This window comes from Schistocerca americana, chromosome 5, assembly GCF_021461395.2.
Source record: "Schistocerca americana isolate TAMUIC-IGC-003095 chromosome 5, iqSchAmer2.1, whole genome shotgun sequence".
Taxonomy (NCBI): domain Eukaryota; kingdom Metazoa; phylum Arthropoda; class Insecta; order Orthoptera; family Acrididae; genus Schistocerca; species Schistocerca americana.
In genome coordinates, this window is record NC_060123.1 from 690,322,090 (window position 1) to 690,339,730 (window position 17,641).

The 17,641-nt window shown below is 46.1% G+C and overlaps 1 protein-coding gene across 1 annotated transcript in view; it reads right to left on the minus strand.

The window, feature by feature from the left end:
* The window catches only part of LOC124616639 (UDP-glycosyltransferase UGT5-like), an 82,388-nt gene that overhangs the window by 44,587 nt on the left and 20,160 nt on the right, over window positions 1-17,641 (minus strand). Inside the window, exon 3 of the mRNA XM_047144966.1 lies at window positions 13,340-13,660. Within this exon, the coding sequence (XP_047000922.1) occupies window positions 13,340-13,660 (321 nt within the window). The remainder of the gene's footprint in view (window positions 1-13,339; window positions 13,661-17,641) is intronic.

Genomic DNA, 17,641 nt, shown 5'->3' on the forward strand with positions numbered 1-17,641 from the left:
TTTTTTTTATGAAAGCGCTTGACACACTGCCCCAGTGCAAACTGTTAACGGAGGTCTGAGCACACGGAATAGAGCGCCAAAAAATCGATACAGTATGTATCGATATTTTTAAAAATTTTCCCGTCCCTACTGCCACCTGCCAGGCTCTACACTTGGAGCGTTCCGCTGCTACCTCTTGACTACAAAGCACAGTACTGCCATCTTCACGCACCATATGCGAAGTCCAAGTTCTTGGTAATAAGGCACGTGTGATTATGCACAGCGCCCTCAAATTTTTGTCGGAAGAGGCAAATGAGGAAGCAAGAAACTCATTCTAACCTGTGCTGGAAAGAGTTGCAGGAACTGCTAGCTATTCCAGTCGCTCAATGAAGAGAATAAAGAAAGAGGTGAGGAATAGCTGCAAGTACTTAGTGAATCTTCGCTTATTAGGAAGGATATTTAAGAAGGAGACTTATTTTCCGCGTTATTGTGCCGAACAGATTCAAATGGCACTGAGCACAATGGGACTTAACATCTGAGGTCATCAGTCCCCTAGAACTACTTAAACCTAACTTAACTTCTCGCAGCGCGTGGTCGATTTTGTTTTCCTTTGCTCGATCTTTTGTTCATACGTCTATTTCTTTTCCGGTAGTCTATATTTGTCGAATTTCTGGTTTACACTTGTGCAAAGGCTTAAGCTTTCGAACTGTACTTCCCTCCCCTCCCGACAACAGAGCTTGGTCCATGGTTCTCTGTCTTTCCTTTTACATCAAACACTTTGTCAAAAAACTCTTGATTTTGTGACGGCTCCCAAACCCAAGGTCCTCGGTGGTACTTTTGGGGCAGCCACCACAAATTGTATAAAGCGTGGGTAGTGACCAGGATGTAGCTATGTCTGTTGGCCAAAAAATAATTAATGACAGGAACTGAGCCAGCTAGAATGAGGAGATAACTTATCTTTATTTCTGACGAAACGTGCACCAGCAATACAAGTCCAAGTAATATCCAGGAGTAATCCGTGTACTGAGCCTAGTCGAATACAATAGCAAATATCACACTGCAATGGCTCCGCTATAAACTCCACGAAAGGCTAGCAATAGACACTGGACAATAGACTGTCCGTCTCGGGGCCAGCGCTCCTCCTTATATGCAAAAGGCAGAGGGCGCTGCGGACCCGAGCTCAGCCATGGCGCGGCCTCTTACGTCGGCGGTAACGCCCTGAGACGCCGACGGCCGCGACAGGAACTGTGGCCAGCGATGTCACGGTCAGGGCGAGCGTGCGTGAGTTGGCTGGTTGGTTGGGTCCGTGGATACAACACTTGCTGCAACAATCGTTTTGATCTACACTGCCGTGTGGTTTGAGGCGCCATGTCACGGATTGCGCGGCCCCTCCCGCCGGAAGTTCGAGTCCTGCCCCGGGCATGTGTGTGTGTGTGTGTGTGTGTGTGTGTGTGTGTGTGTGTGTGTGTGTGTGTGTGTGTTGTTCTTAGAATAAGTTAGTTTAAGTAGTGTGTGAGTCTAGGGACCGATGACCTTAGCAGTTTGGTCCCTTAGGAACTGACACACGTTTGAACACCATTTGATCTACACTGCTCAGCCAGGACATTAAGACCACCGACCTATGGTCGATATAAACTCGTCCAGGCGATAGCAACGTCACCTGGCGTGCAATGACTGCCAGTCAGACACGCGTACGGTGCATGCAACATGAGTGAGCGTGCTGTCCATGTGCGTTGAATGGGGAAGGCGCGCGATCTATCTGAGTTTAAGCGAGGGCAGATTGTGATGGCTCGGAGGCTCAGTACAAGCATTTCGGAAACTGCATGACTTGTCGGGAGTTCGAGGAGTGCTGTGGTATCTTCAACATGTGCCGGTACCAGGGTGGAAACACCTCCAGGCATCGTGGGGTTGGGTAGCCACCACTCATTACACATGTCGGACGTCGTAGGCTGTACAGACAGGTAAAAAATGACAGGCGGCGAAATGTGTCGGGACTAGCATCAGACTTGAGTGGCGGGTAGAGTACAAATTTGTCTGAACACGGAGTGCACTGAACACCCCTAAGGAGGTCCTCCACACCCGACTACACATGCGGGTGCCAGTGTTGACACCACGACGTCGCTAACTACGACTGAATGGGCACGTGACCATCGGCAGTGGACGTTGACAGAGCTTTGCATGGTCTGATGAATCCCGATACCTGTCGTTTTCCAGGGTAACAGCTCTTGTACTGCGTTACGGAGACAAGCTGGCGGCGGCTCCATTATGCTCTGGGGAACATTCACGTCGGTAGCCATGGGTCGAGTGGAGCTCTTCCAAGGCACCATGGCGGCAGAGTAGTACACTAGCTGCAGACACCCCTGCACGAAGATCATGTTTCCCGTCTGCAGAGGGATTTTTCAAGACGATAATGCGCCATGTCACAAAGCCATGAGTGTGATGGACTGGTTCGAGGAACACAGTGGCAAATTCCAATTGATGTGCTGGTCCCCCAACGCACCAGATGTGAACCCTATCGACCACGTCTGGGATGTGATTGAACGTGGCGTCATAGTTAATAGTGGTGCTAACACCCTCCAGCGATCTACTAGGGCCTCATTGCTTCCATACTACGGCGCGTCGCCGTTGTTGTGTGTTCCAAAACCGCACATACCAGCTACTAGGTATGTGGCCGATTAGTGTGTTTTAAGTATTTTTAGTACGAAGAAAACACAATTCTCACACATCAAGAATGATGTGAGCAGACTATGCCAATTTCGTGTGTCCTACGTTACTGGATTTTTTCAGGAAGAGATTGCAACTCTGTGTGGCCAAAGGACTTGCATGTGCAGCTTATCGTCATTCTGACTCTTAGAAAGGCCGAATCATACGCACGAGGGACGTCGGAGCAGTCATAGCGGGTGACCGCACAGAGTTGCCAATGACAGAGCGAGTGGTGACGACGTGGAAACAGAACAGGTGATGACTAGCTCTGAAGTATAGACGGATGGCAACAGCTGAAGTCACGGCAGAGGCTACAGGCAGTGTGTCGCCACGATCGAGTTGACGCACATCGTTTATCGTTGACGACACGCCACAGAGAACAGAGACTCACATTGTGCAGAGCCGGAGTCATCTGGGACGTCCAGCGCCATTCCCAACGTTGCATCTGTTTGTGCCGGCAAAATCACCGCAGAAGGTCTGGTGGAAGGTCAGAGGAAGGAGAGACTCTCGAGACCTAGACATCTCCAGCTGCTGGGATCATTGTGTGGGGAGCTACTGGGTAAGAAGACTGTGGAAGTGCAGAGGAGGTTTAGTGGGTGGCTTTCGCACCACAGAATGGAATAAATGTTTATTTATTTGATGCCCGTTATGTGATGAACACCTGCGTACAGTTCGATGAACGTCGTACTGCTGGTTCATAGGACAACAGGCAAATTTCTCACAGCGTGGAGGCTTTCACGGCCGGCGTCCTCAGTAATTAAAACTTCCTCGCTAAGAGGCTGCTATTGGACCACGGCCTCTTAGCCCGGAAGTTTTAATTACTGAAGACAAATTTCTATTTCTAGATTTCTGGAAAGCGTTTGACATGGTGTCCCATATCAACCAGCTTATTCCATATGGAATAGGTTCACAGATATGTCAGTGGCTCGAAGACTTCTTAAGTTATGGAACCCAGTGTGTTGTCCTTCGCGGCGAATGTTCATTAGAGATAAGGGTATCGTCAGGAGTACCCCAGGGAAGTGAGATAGGACCGCTGCTATTCTCTATATACATAAATGGTTTGGCGGATGCGGTGGGCAGCGATCTGGGGTTGTTTGACGATGATGCTGTGGTGTACGGTAAAGTGTCGAAGTTGAGTGATTGTAGGAAGATACGAGATGAGTTAGATAAAATTTCTAGTTGGTGTGACGAATGGCAGCTAGCTCTAAATGTAGAAAAATGTAAGTTAATGCGGATAAGTATCAAAAACAAACCCGTAAAGCTGGGGGACAGCATTAGTAGTGTCATGATTGACACAGTCACATATATCTGGGCGTAACGTTGCAAATCGATATGAAATGGATCGAAGATGTGAGAATTGTAGTACGAAACTAGAATGATCGACTTCGGTTTATTGGGAGAATTCTAGGAAAGTGGGATCCATCTGTAAATAACACCGCATATGGGACTCTAGTGCGACCTGTTCTTGAGTGCTGCTCGATTGTTTGGGATCCATACGTCGGATTAAAGGAAGACATCGAAGCAATTCAGAGGTGCGCTGCTAGATTTGTTACTGCTAGGTCCAAACAACACCCAAGTATTACGAAGATACTTGGGGAACTCAAATGGGAATCCCTGGAGGAAAAGTGACGTTCTTTTCCAGGAACACTACTGAGAAAATTTAGAGAAAGGCGTTTGAAACTGACTGCACACCGATTCTGTTCCGTTCAAGATACAGTGCGCGTAAGCACTACAAATATAAGATAAATTAGCACTCATACGGAGGCGTATAGACAGTCGTTTCTCCCTTGTTCTATTTGTGAGTGAAACAGGAAAGGAAATGACAGATAGTGGTACAGCGCACAATCCGCCACGCGCCGTAAGGTAGATTGCGGATTACTGATGTAGATGGTGTCACACTTTCCATATCCGTCACTGTATTTTACCTTAATTTATCGCCATAGTACGCTTCAGTAATTTTGAAACATGTTCATGTTCTATGTTTTATCTATAATACAGTAAAAGTTAATGCCCGCTGCCGCATTCTGCTGTGGCTAATCTCCGGTACTGCAGTAGGCATTTCGATACAGTTTTCGCTAACACTTCACTAACTCCTGAGGAAAGTTTTTGTGTACGTGTGTGATCTATTACGCTATACCAGGCAAGCCTCCAGTCGTAGATCCTGTATCTGCTAGCCTAACTGATATTAAGAAAAAAATGTTCGGATATATGCCACGAAACACGTGGCAGTAAAATATTGATCTAATCTTATCTATACAAAAACGAATGTTTGTCTCTTCGGAACGAATGATCTCAAAAACTAATGGCTCAATTTACGCGCAATTTTCGGCATTGTCGGGAAAAGGCTTGTAGCTCTGTAGCTTATACAGCAACGATGTACCGGTTTTCAGCTCCGCCTTTATGAGAATTTTATTTACTCTTAAGTTCAAAAATGGCTCTGAGCACTATACGACTTAACGTCTGAGGTCATCAGTCGCCTAGAACTTAGAACTACTTAAAGCTAACTAACCTAAGGACATCACACACATCCATGCCCGAGGCAGGATTCGAACCTGCGACCGTAGCGGTCGCTCGGTTCCAGACTGTAGCGCCTAGAACCGCACGGCCACTTCGGCCGGCTTACTCTTAAGTTCCACAAGAGTTAGTGAAAACTTATCGAGAAAACAAGATTAACTGAATTACAAATTACGTTGAGAAAATGTGACCAGCTGAAGGAAAGAGTGCATGGAGAATGAAGCGTCAATGTATTCTTATACGTTCAGCCTGCGTGAACGAGATTATAGAAACAAAATACAAATTCTAATTAAATGAAAAACAAAGTTACCTTCCGGAAACATAAGAGAACAGAGCTGCTCAGCGAAAACTCACAAGATCCGAAAAGTGTGCTCAGCGGTTCCAGATGGCGGCCAGCTTCTGTCTTCTCTGACGCTCCACCCCCAAATCTCTTCTGACTCAGCCACTCGTCATTGAATGTCCAAAAAGTTCCTTCCTCCCCACCATCTTCTAATCTTTTAAAACTTCAGAACGCAGGGGATGACTCCAGTTGGCAGTGTGACAGACAAGAAATGACTAGAAATTTGCGAAAAGTCTGGGACGGGCAGCAAATTTCTCACTCTGTGAAGAAGACACCCATTTCACTATCACAAGGTGGGAACTCGAGTGGAGCAGTGTACCATGCACTTGGTGGCAGTATGCAGTCTCATGTAATACACGAATTCTATTTATTTATTTATTCGGTGAAACGATACTGGCGTTCCCAAATGGCTCTGAGCACTATGCCACTTAACTTCTGAGGTCATCAGTCGCCTAGAACTTAGAAATACTTAAACCTAACTAACCTAAGGACGTCACACACATCCATGCCCGAGGCAGGATTCGAACCTGCGACCGTAGTGGTCGCTCGGCTCCGGACTGTAGCGCCTAGAACCGCACGGCCACTCCGGCCGGCGGCGTTCCCACACCAGCCGAGTGGGACCACCGTGTCTGGGTCATTTAAGTCATTTCAGAGAAGCGAAAGTGCTGTGCTCACACTATCTGCAGGGAGTGGCAAGGCGGGTACGGCCTCCACTGAGCAGCTCGCGGACCGACGCCAGAGTGGGCCACTGCCCGGTTTCCGCGAAACTTGCTCGGTAGCCGAGGGAGGCGTGCTTGACTGAAGAGATTCACAGACTGCCTTCTGCGAACAGACGAGACCCGTAACCGTACTGAACTGTTAGGAGGGGACGAACATTCGTCTCCAAGTGCGGTGTCGTCGAGTGTCAAGACCGGCGCAAGAAGTGTCGACAATCGCAGAGGTACTGCACATCAAAGCGGTATCGAGGCGCCAGTGAGATGCTTAAGAAGCAGGCGCGCATCTGCCGCAGTTCCGAGGCGCCACCGCCACTGTCGCGTCTCTGCCCTGTAGTGGCGTCGCCAGAAGCCAGGAGGGCAGTTCTGGCCGAGGTCGCACGCTGCCCACTTCCAGGAAGTTCCTGTCGCAGTAACATCGTTGTGCTGCCTACTCGCCAGGACACAGCGCGTGTCAACCGTCGGGGAATGAAGAGACTTCGATCTCCTTTAAACTGTGTCTACGCGCCAACGCTATCAGAACTGTGTCAACACGTGTCTACTAGCCTGTCTTTTTTTCTAGTGACTGTAGCAAAGCAACAGTACGGCCATTCTGAACTTGTATCAGCTCACCAGTCAGTAATCGTTATCTTTGTCTTGTTTTCTTTTACGGCGCGAAAACAACTAAGGTCGTAAGCGTCCATGTCAGAACCGTCACACGAAAAAAAATGGCTCTAAGTATACGGGACTCAACGAGGGAGCTACAGAAAAATATTGAAGGCGGTTAAATGGTTCAAATGGCTCTGAGCACTATGGGACTTAACATCTGAGGTCATCAGTCCCCTAGAACTTACAACTACTTAAACCTAACTAACCTAAGGACATCACACACATCCATGCCCGAGGCAGGATTCGAACCTGCGCCCGTAGCGGTCGCGCGGTTCCAGACTGTAGCGCCTAGAACCGCTCGGCCACACCGGCCGGCGTAAGTGATTAAAGAATGAGTATTTCGTCAGGACATGAAGAACGGTCGAAGGTCGAGGACAAGAAGTATAAAGTGCTGGGGGATCTCCACTCTACAAATGGCTATGGCCAGAAAGACAGTGCCAGAAAGACACAGCCTAGCTATGATCTCCTCGCGGCAAGAGGGCCGAGAGGAGGTCGTCCAAGCCGCTGGGAGAGGCTTCGTTCCCCGGAGCTCGTTCTCATGAAGGAAAGGATGGCCAGTGGTGATGCCAAAGTGACACCACCTGCTGAGAGGCGGCAACACAGAGATCAAAGGCCGGAATGAAAGAACTAGCGGGCTGAGGTACGCGGACTGCAGCCTCGGCAGCAGCGTCAGCGGCCAAATTTGCCGTCAGACCGACGTGGCCAGGGACCCACATACACCTCACGGTGGCTCCATCAAGAGTGAGCAAGTGACAGCTTTCCTAAATCCTTTGCACTAAGGGATGGACGGTGTACGACACACAGAGACTGAGTGGCACTGAGAGAGTCGGAGCAGACGACATACGAGGTGCGACAATAAAGTAGTGAGACTGATGTGAAAAAAAATGTTGCTTACCGTTTTAGTCAAGTTTAGTGTTGTCTCCTTCAACGCAGTTCCCTTCTGATTACACACATTTTTTCCAGCCCGTCTGCCATTGATGGTAACATTTCTGGAACTCATCTTCTGTAATATCCACCAAGACCCTCATCGCAGCTTTTTGGACGTCTTCTGTTATTTGAAAATGGCGTCCCTTGACCACCGTTTTAGCTCTTTGAAATAGAAAAAAGTCGCACGGAGCGATATCTGGTGCATAAGGTCACTGTGGTAGTACTGAAGTTAGTTTCGAGGTTAAAAATTGCTGTACTGAAAGAGCAGTATGGGATGGCGCATTATAGTGATGCAGAATCCAGTTACACTACTGGCCATTAAGATTGCTACACCAAGAAGAAATGCAGATGATAAACGGGTATTCATTGGACAAATATATTATACTAGAACTGACATGTGAGTACATTTTCACGCAATTTGGGTGCATAGATCCTGACACATCAGTACCCAGAACAACCAACTCTGGCGGTAATAACGGCCTTTATACGCCTGGCCATTGAGTCAAACAGCTTGTATAGCGTGTACAGGTACAGCTGGCCATGTACCTTCAAGACTATACCACAGTTCATCAAGATTAGTGACTGGCGTCTTGTGACGAGCCAGTTGCCCGACCATCATTGACCAGACGTTTTCAGTTGGTGGGAGATCTGGAGAATGTGCTGGCCAGGCCAGCAGTCGAACATTTTCTGTATGCAGAAAGGCCCATAGAGGACCTGCAACATGCGGTCGTGCATTATCCTGCTGAAATGTAGGGTTTCGCAAGGATCGAATGAAGGGTAGAGCCACGGGTCGTAACACATCTGAAATGTAACGTCCACTGTTCAAAGTGCCGTCAATGCGAACAAGAGGTGACCGAGACGTGTAACCATTGGTACCCCATACCATCACGCCGTGTGATACGCCAGTATGGCGATGACGAATACGCGCTTCCAACGTGTGTTCACCGCGATGTCGCCAAACACGGATGCGACCATCATGATGCTGTAAACAAAACCTGGATTTATCCGAAAAAATGACGTTTTGCCATTCGTGCACCCAGGTTCGTCATTGAGTACACCATCGCAGGCACTCCTGTCTGTGATTCAGCGTCAAGGGTAACCGCAGCCATGGCCTCCGAGCTGATACTCCATGCTGCTGCAAACGTAGTCGAACTGTTCGTGCAGGTGGTTGTCTTGCATACGTCCCCATCTGGTGACTCAGGGATAGAGGCGTGGCTGCATGATCCGTTACAGCCATGCGGATAAGATGCCTGTCATCTCGACTGCTGGTGATACGACGCCGTTGGGATCCAGCACGGCGTTCCGTATTACCCTCCTAAACCCACCGATTCCATATTCTACTAATAGTCATTGGATCGCGACCTACGCGAGCAGCAATGTCGCGATACGATAAACCGCAATGGCGATAGGCTACAATGCGTCCTTTATCAAAGTCGGAAACGTGATGGTACGCATTTGTCCTCCTTACACGAGGCATCACAACAATGTTTCACCAGGCAACGTCGGTCAACTGCTGTTTGTGTATGAGAAATGGGCTGGAAACTTTCCTCGTGTCAGCACATTGTAGGTGTCGCCACCGGCGCCAACCTTGTGTGAATGCTCTGAAAAGCTAATCATTTGCATATCACAGCATCTTCTTCCTGTCGGTTAAATTTCGCCTCTGTAGCACGTCATCTTCGTGGTGTAGCAATTTTAATGACCAGTAGTGTATCAGCAATGTTGGCACGTACACGAAGAACTCTTTTACGAAGTGTTTCTAAAATTTATTTGTAATAATATTGGTTAACTCTTTGTCCTGGAGGCACCCACTCTTTATGAACAATTCACTTGAAATCAAAGGAGCACACAAGCATGCATTTCACTTTTAACTTTGACAAGCGAGCTTTTTTTGGTCTGGGGTATCCCTTTGAGCACCATTGCGAACTTTGTCGTTTTGTCTCTGGGTCGTACTGAAGAAAGCAACTTTCATCACCACTGATAACACGGTTCAACAATTCTGGATTGATCTCCATTTGCTCTAACAGATCGGCTGCCACATTTTTGCGTGTTTCTCACTGTTGTGGTGTGACATTTTTGGGGACCATTTTTGCACAAATCTTTCTCATACCAAGATTTTCAGTTATTGTTAGACGAACCGTTTCTCGATATATGTTCAGATCTTCTGCAATCATTTTCACGGATAATGTTCCATCAGATCGTGCGAGTTCACGCACCGTGGCCAAGTTGATATCCGTCCGTGAGGCTGATGGTCGTCCACTGTCGTCTTCATCTTCAACATTCGTTCTGCCTACACTAAACATTTTATGCCAACGAAAAACTTGAGCTCTTGACATAACCTCTTCTCCAAAAGCCTTATGAAGCTTACCGTAAGTTGTCGTCGCGTTTTCACCCAATTTAACGGAAAAAGAAATGGCATACCGTTGCGCAATATTATGCGGTTCCATTTCCGTGACGATAGACACAAACACGTGTTATCTTATTACAGCACAACTCACGACTGAGCAGTTGCGTCGATGTGCCACGTGGACTAAAAGCAGCTTATAGACCAAGGTCAAAGATATTGTGCCTACGCAAGCCTGCAGGGTTGCCACATCTTGCAAAGAATTATTACTTTATTGTCGCACCTCGTAATTGAAAAGCCTGTGTCGCCGGACGAACTGCGTGGCCTAGTACAGGGCAAAGAGCTTCGCTGAAAATACTGGACTCATTTAGTGTGTTCTGAACTACAAATCTACGTGTGCATTTGCATAGCTACAGCTGAGACTAGCGAGCAGAGATATGTTTTGCTGTAACTAATAAAGTGGCTACAGTTACTACAAGCCACACCACAAGTTGGGAAACGGGGCCAAATTTCTAGTAGTTTACTGTCAAGTTGAGATTTTCACAAATGTTTTATTCGTATCTTACAGAAACTAGCAGTACGGCAATAAAGAGCCTTTTAAACACGCCGCTAACGGCAATAAATAATTTATAGCAATACAACAATTTTAAAAAATTTAAAGAACATTAGTAAACAGGCTACTAAAGTAAATACAGAACTTTGTTAATAAGGTATGGTGAGGTAGTGAAGCTACCAACACCGCCACTAAAAAAAATTAAACAGGTCTCAGCAAACACGAGTTTAATGGCAATAAAAGGAATTTACAAACTAGGAGGAATTTAAAAAAAATTTAAACAAAAGTGTCCTGGAATATCCTTAGAACATAACAGATGTGACGGACCCGTGTAAGGCGGCCACAAATCACCCACTCAGGGATGCTCAGGCTAGACAGAATACTGACCAATTTAAATACGCCCGTAAACACAATTGCTCAGGCTAGACAGAATGCGACCAATTTAAATACGCCCGTAAACACAATTGCCACTCTCAGGCTGGTCACTGCACCGACTTTTAGGCAGCGAAAACTTGTTATAAGAAGCCTTAACTGCTGACAGAATTAGAGCTAACCTAGTGCAAGGAAAGGTTACACCACACAGTCCTGAATGAGCGACCACATGATCAACCAACAAGAAGCATGAATTTATTCATAACCCACGAAAGAATAGTGAAACAACTAAACTGCCCAGAACTACACCTACCATCGGACAGTAACGAGAGGAGGAGGAAAGATCACTGTCTTCAATTACACCGGTGCCGGGCACAGGAAACCCGGTCGCCGGAGGCCACAAGGCAGAAGAGACACTGGTTACGCAAACTTATTACTCAGTGATAAAACCTTCCACTAACTTAGCTTGCAATTATGCTCCAACAGGCAGTACACGACCTCCGATGGCAAGGATCCACACATCCGACCGCGCACGCGTCACCAGCGTACCCAACACGCCACGGTCACGCGACAACACGCTCTGTCACCGGAGTTCACGTCTTCTCTGCAACGTTGACGGGTAGTGACGGCTCCTTCATGTTAGGTGTCTCCTTTTAAACTCCAGTGTTGAAACGGAGGATTTAAAGAAGCTTTTTAACGTCCCACCAAGGCGAAATGAACAGCAACTACTCGTGGGGCGATTCTGTATACAACCAACACGCGGGGAGCTCTTCCGCCAACTCCACCCGCTCGTTACACACAATCGACATACATCACGTGGCGACTCCGTACAACCGACCACGCCTGCTTCGCGCTGGAGAGCCACACTGCCCTCCCATGTCCACCACACTCTCTGTGCCGCACTCCCCCTACTTCCGCGCCACCACCCGAGGTTACCACCGGCCAGAGATCTCACTTTCTCCATAACAGTTTCCCGGAAGCAAAACGCAGATATCGATAGCAGAGGGAAAAGACAACCAAGCACCCACTTAATGACAGAGAACATATCAAACAAACATGTCATGGTAAGAAAAGGAAAACCAATGCAATCTAAACACGAGATGCAGCTCGATACATGGCTCAGTTACTTATTCAGAATGTTCTAATTAACTGAATTATTACTATCTACCTCAGTTCCCAAGGAGTCAGACGCAACAGCGAGTACACATTTCCAGTGCCCAGAAATGTGACTGCAAAATAGTGGGCAAAGACGGAATCGATACCGCTTACAAGGGAACCTCCCCATTGGACCCCGCTCAGATTTAGTTATAAGTTGGCACAGTGGATAGGCCTTGAAAAACTGAACACAGATCAATCGAGAAAACAGGAAGAAGTCGTGTGCAACTATGAAAAAAATAAGCAAAATATGCAAACTCAGTAGTCCATGCACAAGATAGGCAACATCAAGGATAATATGATCTCAGGAGCGTCGTGGTCCCGTAGTTAGCGTGAGCAGCTGCGGAACGAGAGGTCCTTGGTTCAAGTCTTTCCTCGAGCGAAAAATTTAATTTTTTTGGGAGTGATTATCACATCCACAAGAAAACCTAAATCGGGCAAGATAGAAGAATTTTTTTACCCATTCGACAAGTGTACAAATTAGGTGGGTCGACAACATATTCCTGTCATGTGACGCACATGCCGTCACCAGTGTCGTATAGAATATATCAGACGTGTTTTCCTGTGGAGGAATCGGTTGACCTATGATCTTGCGATCAAATGTTTTCGGTTCCCATTGGAGAGGCACGTCCTTTCGTTTACTAATCGCACGGTTTTGCGGTGCGGTCGCAAAACACAGACACTAAATGTATTACAGTGAACAGAGATGTCAATGAACGAACGGACAGATCATAACTTTGCGAAAATAAAGAAAGTAAACTTCTCACTCGAGGGAAGTCTTGAACCGAGCAGCTCTCGCTTCGCAGCTACTCACGCTAACCACGGGACCACGGCGCTCCTGAGCTCCCACTCTCCTTGATATTGCCTGTCTTGCACATGGTCTACTCAGTTTGTATATTTTGCTTTTTTTTTCATAGTTCCACAACTTCTTCCTGTTTTCTCGATTGATCTGTGTTCAGTTTTTCAAGGCCTATCCACTGTGCCAACTTATAACTAAATCTGAGGGGGGTGCGATGGGGAGGTTCCCCTGTTAGAGGTACGTGACAGTGATGTCGCAATGTGCCGTTTGTCCTAGTGTGGGACGGGACTCGCACCTGCGGCAGCGGCTGCGGCGGCTGGATGTGCATGCCGGCCACGTGCACCAGGCCAGGCACTGCGGGCAGCGGCTGGCCCAGGCTCCAGTGGCTGTTGGCCAGCAGCAGGCTGGTGCGGCGAGACAGCTGCGCCGTCGGCGGCACGCCCTCCCCCAGCGCCTCGCGCACCACCGCGTCCACCACGAGGTCCGAGCACAGCCAGTAGCCCAGCCTGGCCGCCACGTGCCCCACGCTGTGCACCAGCCGCTGCCAGAAGCTGAAGGGCGGCGTGCCGGAGGAGAAGTACGTCTGGCTGTAGGCAGGGTGCTCCGGGTTCCCCACCTTAAAAAAAGAAAGAAAAAAATGGTTCAAATGCTCTGAGCACTATGGGACTCAACTGCCGAGGTCATCAGTCCCGTAGAACTTAGAACTACGTAAACCTAACTAACCTAAGGACGTCACACACATCCATGCCCGAGGCAGGATGCAGGATTCGAACCTGCGACCGTAGGAGTCGCGCGGTTCCAGACTGTAGCGCCTAGAACCGCTCGGCCACTCCGGCCGGCTTAAAAAAAAAAAAAAAAAAAAAAAAAAAAAAAAAAAAAAAAAAAAAAAAGGTACGTTTGTCGTACCACAGCTTCTTCACCAATACTACCACTCAGTGAAGACGCGAAACTAAACCTATAATAGTCTATTTACTCTTCCAATGACCATTAGCACCGGAATTAATTTTTTCGTGTTTTTTTTTTTTTTTTTAATTGCGTTATTATGTCTGTTAAACGCATAAACTACACGACAGAGTTGTTTCGACGGAAGCCATTACCGCCATTAGCAAGATATTTGACGTTGCCATATGGCAACGCTAGGCGCTTTCACTACCTAAATTTATACAGATTACAACTTCAATTAAAATAAGTAGGTTATTCAAATTTGTTATTACACATACAAGTTTTGTGCAAATTTATTATTCAGTTTTCATCATAAATTGATACTTTATAACACAGTACAATTAATAATCAAAAATCAAATCTTGAACTCAGCATTATTTTACATGAAATGGAATAAAACAGTCAATACACAATCCCACATTACACTTTGAACACATTGTTCTCACAACAGATTTACAGTCATTGTGTGCACACCTTTTCTTCTTCTTTCCTTCTGTGTGCTGGACGAGGTGGTCAGTCTTATTAAATCTAATTGAATCTGATATGCGGTTGTCGGAACATTCCTTGATGCAGATGGTCTCTCGACTCCTTTTGGTAGAGCTTGGTGTCTTTGCAAGTACACTGTTGCTACTTCTCTCTTCAAATCAAGCTGAGAAATAGTTTAGTTTCACGCTTTATTATACAAAATCCAACTGTTTTGCATGGCAACATCTAACATCCGTGTAAAGAGACACCAGTACCATTTCTTACTTCTTATTGCAATGTGATAGCATGCTAGATTCTGATCCATCTGATCAGTACCTCCCGCGTATGTATTATATGTGGCTACCAGTTTTGGTCTGGGAATCATTATATTTCCTTTTTTTAGTTGCGATAATCTCTTGACTTGGAAAACTTCCTGTGCACCACACGAAAAAGAGGTCATTGTGAGAACTGAGTTGTCTAGCCACCGCACATACAATAATCCATCATTCTTCTCTATTGCTGTCTCAAAATATCCCCGATCTTTCTTAGAAAATAATTTTGGCGGTCATCAAACACATCACCTTCAATATCGTCACTATAAAGAACCTCCAGCGCTTCAGCAAGCGAGAAACCTCTTCTAAAACAAAAAAGAAAAAAATGATCCTTTTACAGAGTACAAGCACCTAACGTAGCCGTATGGCAACACCGACGTTCAAACGGCCTAAATGAACGTACTTTATTTCACAGCAAGCGGTAACCTCCAAAGAATATATATTTGACTATTTAAAGCAGAACCATACTAAAAAACCAAATTATATATCGTAAGTTACTGTGTAAAACGTACTTAATCGAACTTATACTCCATTTTTATTCGTCATTCAGCAAACGAAGACTTCCGACACAGCTTACGACGCAGAATTTAAATGTATTGTTAAAACTGTTGCATTGTAGTGATCTTTACAGTCTAGCGGAGCGGAATCCAGTGCTGCCAACACTGTAGCTTCGTTGATGTCGTGGAATCAACGATTTAAAAAAAGTTTTACAAACGTTGCCATATGGCAACGCACAGCGCTAATGGGTTATGGTTCAAATGGCTCTGAGCACTATGGGACTTGACGTCTATGGTCATCAGTCCCCTAGAACTTAGAACTACTTAAACCTATCTAACCCAAGGACATCACACAACACCCAGTCATCACGAGGCAGAGAAAATCCCTGACCCCGCCAATGGGTTAAAGTGACATTGTTTCCAGAAGATGTTTGGAAGGTAGGAGACGAGATACTGGCACAAGTAAAGCTGTGAGCACGGTGCGTGAGTCGTGCTTGGGTAGCTCAGATGGTAGAGCACTTGCCCGCGAAAGGCAAAGGTCCCGAGTTCGAGTCTCGGTCCGGCGCACAGTTTTAATCTGCCAGGAAGTTTCAGTGACATCGTTGTTGTTAATCGGAACACGTGAGGCAATACTGACCCTACGACTTATCTTAGAAGCTAGATTAAGGAAAGGCAAACCTACGTTTCTAGCATTTGTAGACTTAGAGAAAGCTTTTGACAATGTTGACTGGAATACTCTCTTTCAAATTCTGAAGGTGGCAGGGGTAAAATACAGGGAGCGAAAAGGTATTTACAATTTGTACAGAAACCAGATGGCAGTTAAAAGAGTCGAGGGACATGAAAGGGAAGCAGTGGTTGGGAAGGGAGTGAGACAGGGTTGTAGCCCATCCCCGATGTTATTCAATCTCTATATTGAGCAAGCAGTGAAGGAAACAAAAGAAAAATTCGGAGTAGGTATTAAAATCCATGGAGAAGAAATAAAAACTTTGAGGTTCGCCGATGACATTGCAATTCTGTCAGAGACAGCAAAGGACTTGGAAGAGCAGTTGAACGGAATGGATAGTGTCTTGAAAGTGTAAGGTGTCAGGCAAATCCAACACCTTCCATGAAAACCCTGACTTGAGAAGCAAATCCAGTAGTATGTCACATAACTCCAAATAAATCGTGACATTAAATTAACCAAAGTAATACGAGTAACGAGTGAGCAAATGAGTTATCACAGACTAACACAAGAATGCCTAAATGCATGTCATACCTTCCCACCGTGAGACAGACGCAGTTCCGGGGGGAGAAACGAGAACAGAAGCTGAGAGCTGAACCGTGTTAAGCTGAAGGCCCTATGATAAGGGACGGACACCCACGTCTCCAGCTAACCGCTAGGACCACCCCAGCCGCAAGTTTTAGCGTGAGACTTTTTTGCGTCTCTGTTACGTTGCAAACTTTAAAAATATTGCCCCACCACGAAAAGTATTACGTTTCTCATTGGATAGACAGAATTTTTGTAGGCGGAGCTTAAGGTTAACATTGAGACCCTGATTGGTCAGATGAAAACACAGCCAGATAGTTTTTTTTAAACCAACTTCGGTAAATTGTAGCAAGGAGACGTTAGGAGAGTGTTGCTTCCGAGATGGCGAGGTGAGCGGAGCTGTGCTGCCCGCCGCCCCTGACCAACACCGACAAGGTAATGAACGCACGCGATACCGCATAACAGCGCATAAAGCTTCACTCAGAACTGCAGAAGTCTCGTCTGTTACACCCCCTTTTTGCGTAATACTAGTGTCGATCGTCAATTAAAGCTCATGGTGTTCACATTTGCCACTTCAAGTAAAAATCTGAAAAGCGATGATTTTTCCGTTATATAGTTATTGAGAAGCCACATCAGCCACTGTAATTTACGTCAAGTTAGATAAGTAATTAAAGATAATTGAGGGTCATTGTAGACCATTTTGATAGTTTTCTCTTTTGTGAAACTTAATTTAAATCTAGATTATAGATGTGATATGGCATAGGTCATCCTTCGATCCATTGTAGAACTTGGAAACCCATTCAGGGAATATTGGTTCACATTTTTGTTGAACGCAGTTGGTTTTTACCATCCTGTATTAAAACATTTCCTTTTATCAATAGTGCAATTTATAAACAATGTTTTGTGAGTAGAATTAAATTTCCAATGGTAAACTTAACTGCTTTTTCGACGTTATTTTACCAGCTAACTAAAAATAGGAAAGCCTTGAACCCCTTCCACTAAATTTAGTTAGTACTAAGATTCTTTTACAGGGAGTGCAGTGGAGCTGACGCTGAAATCATTAAGTATTTGGTTATATCATCGCTAGTCTCACTGAACTCTTCTGAATTCTACAT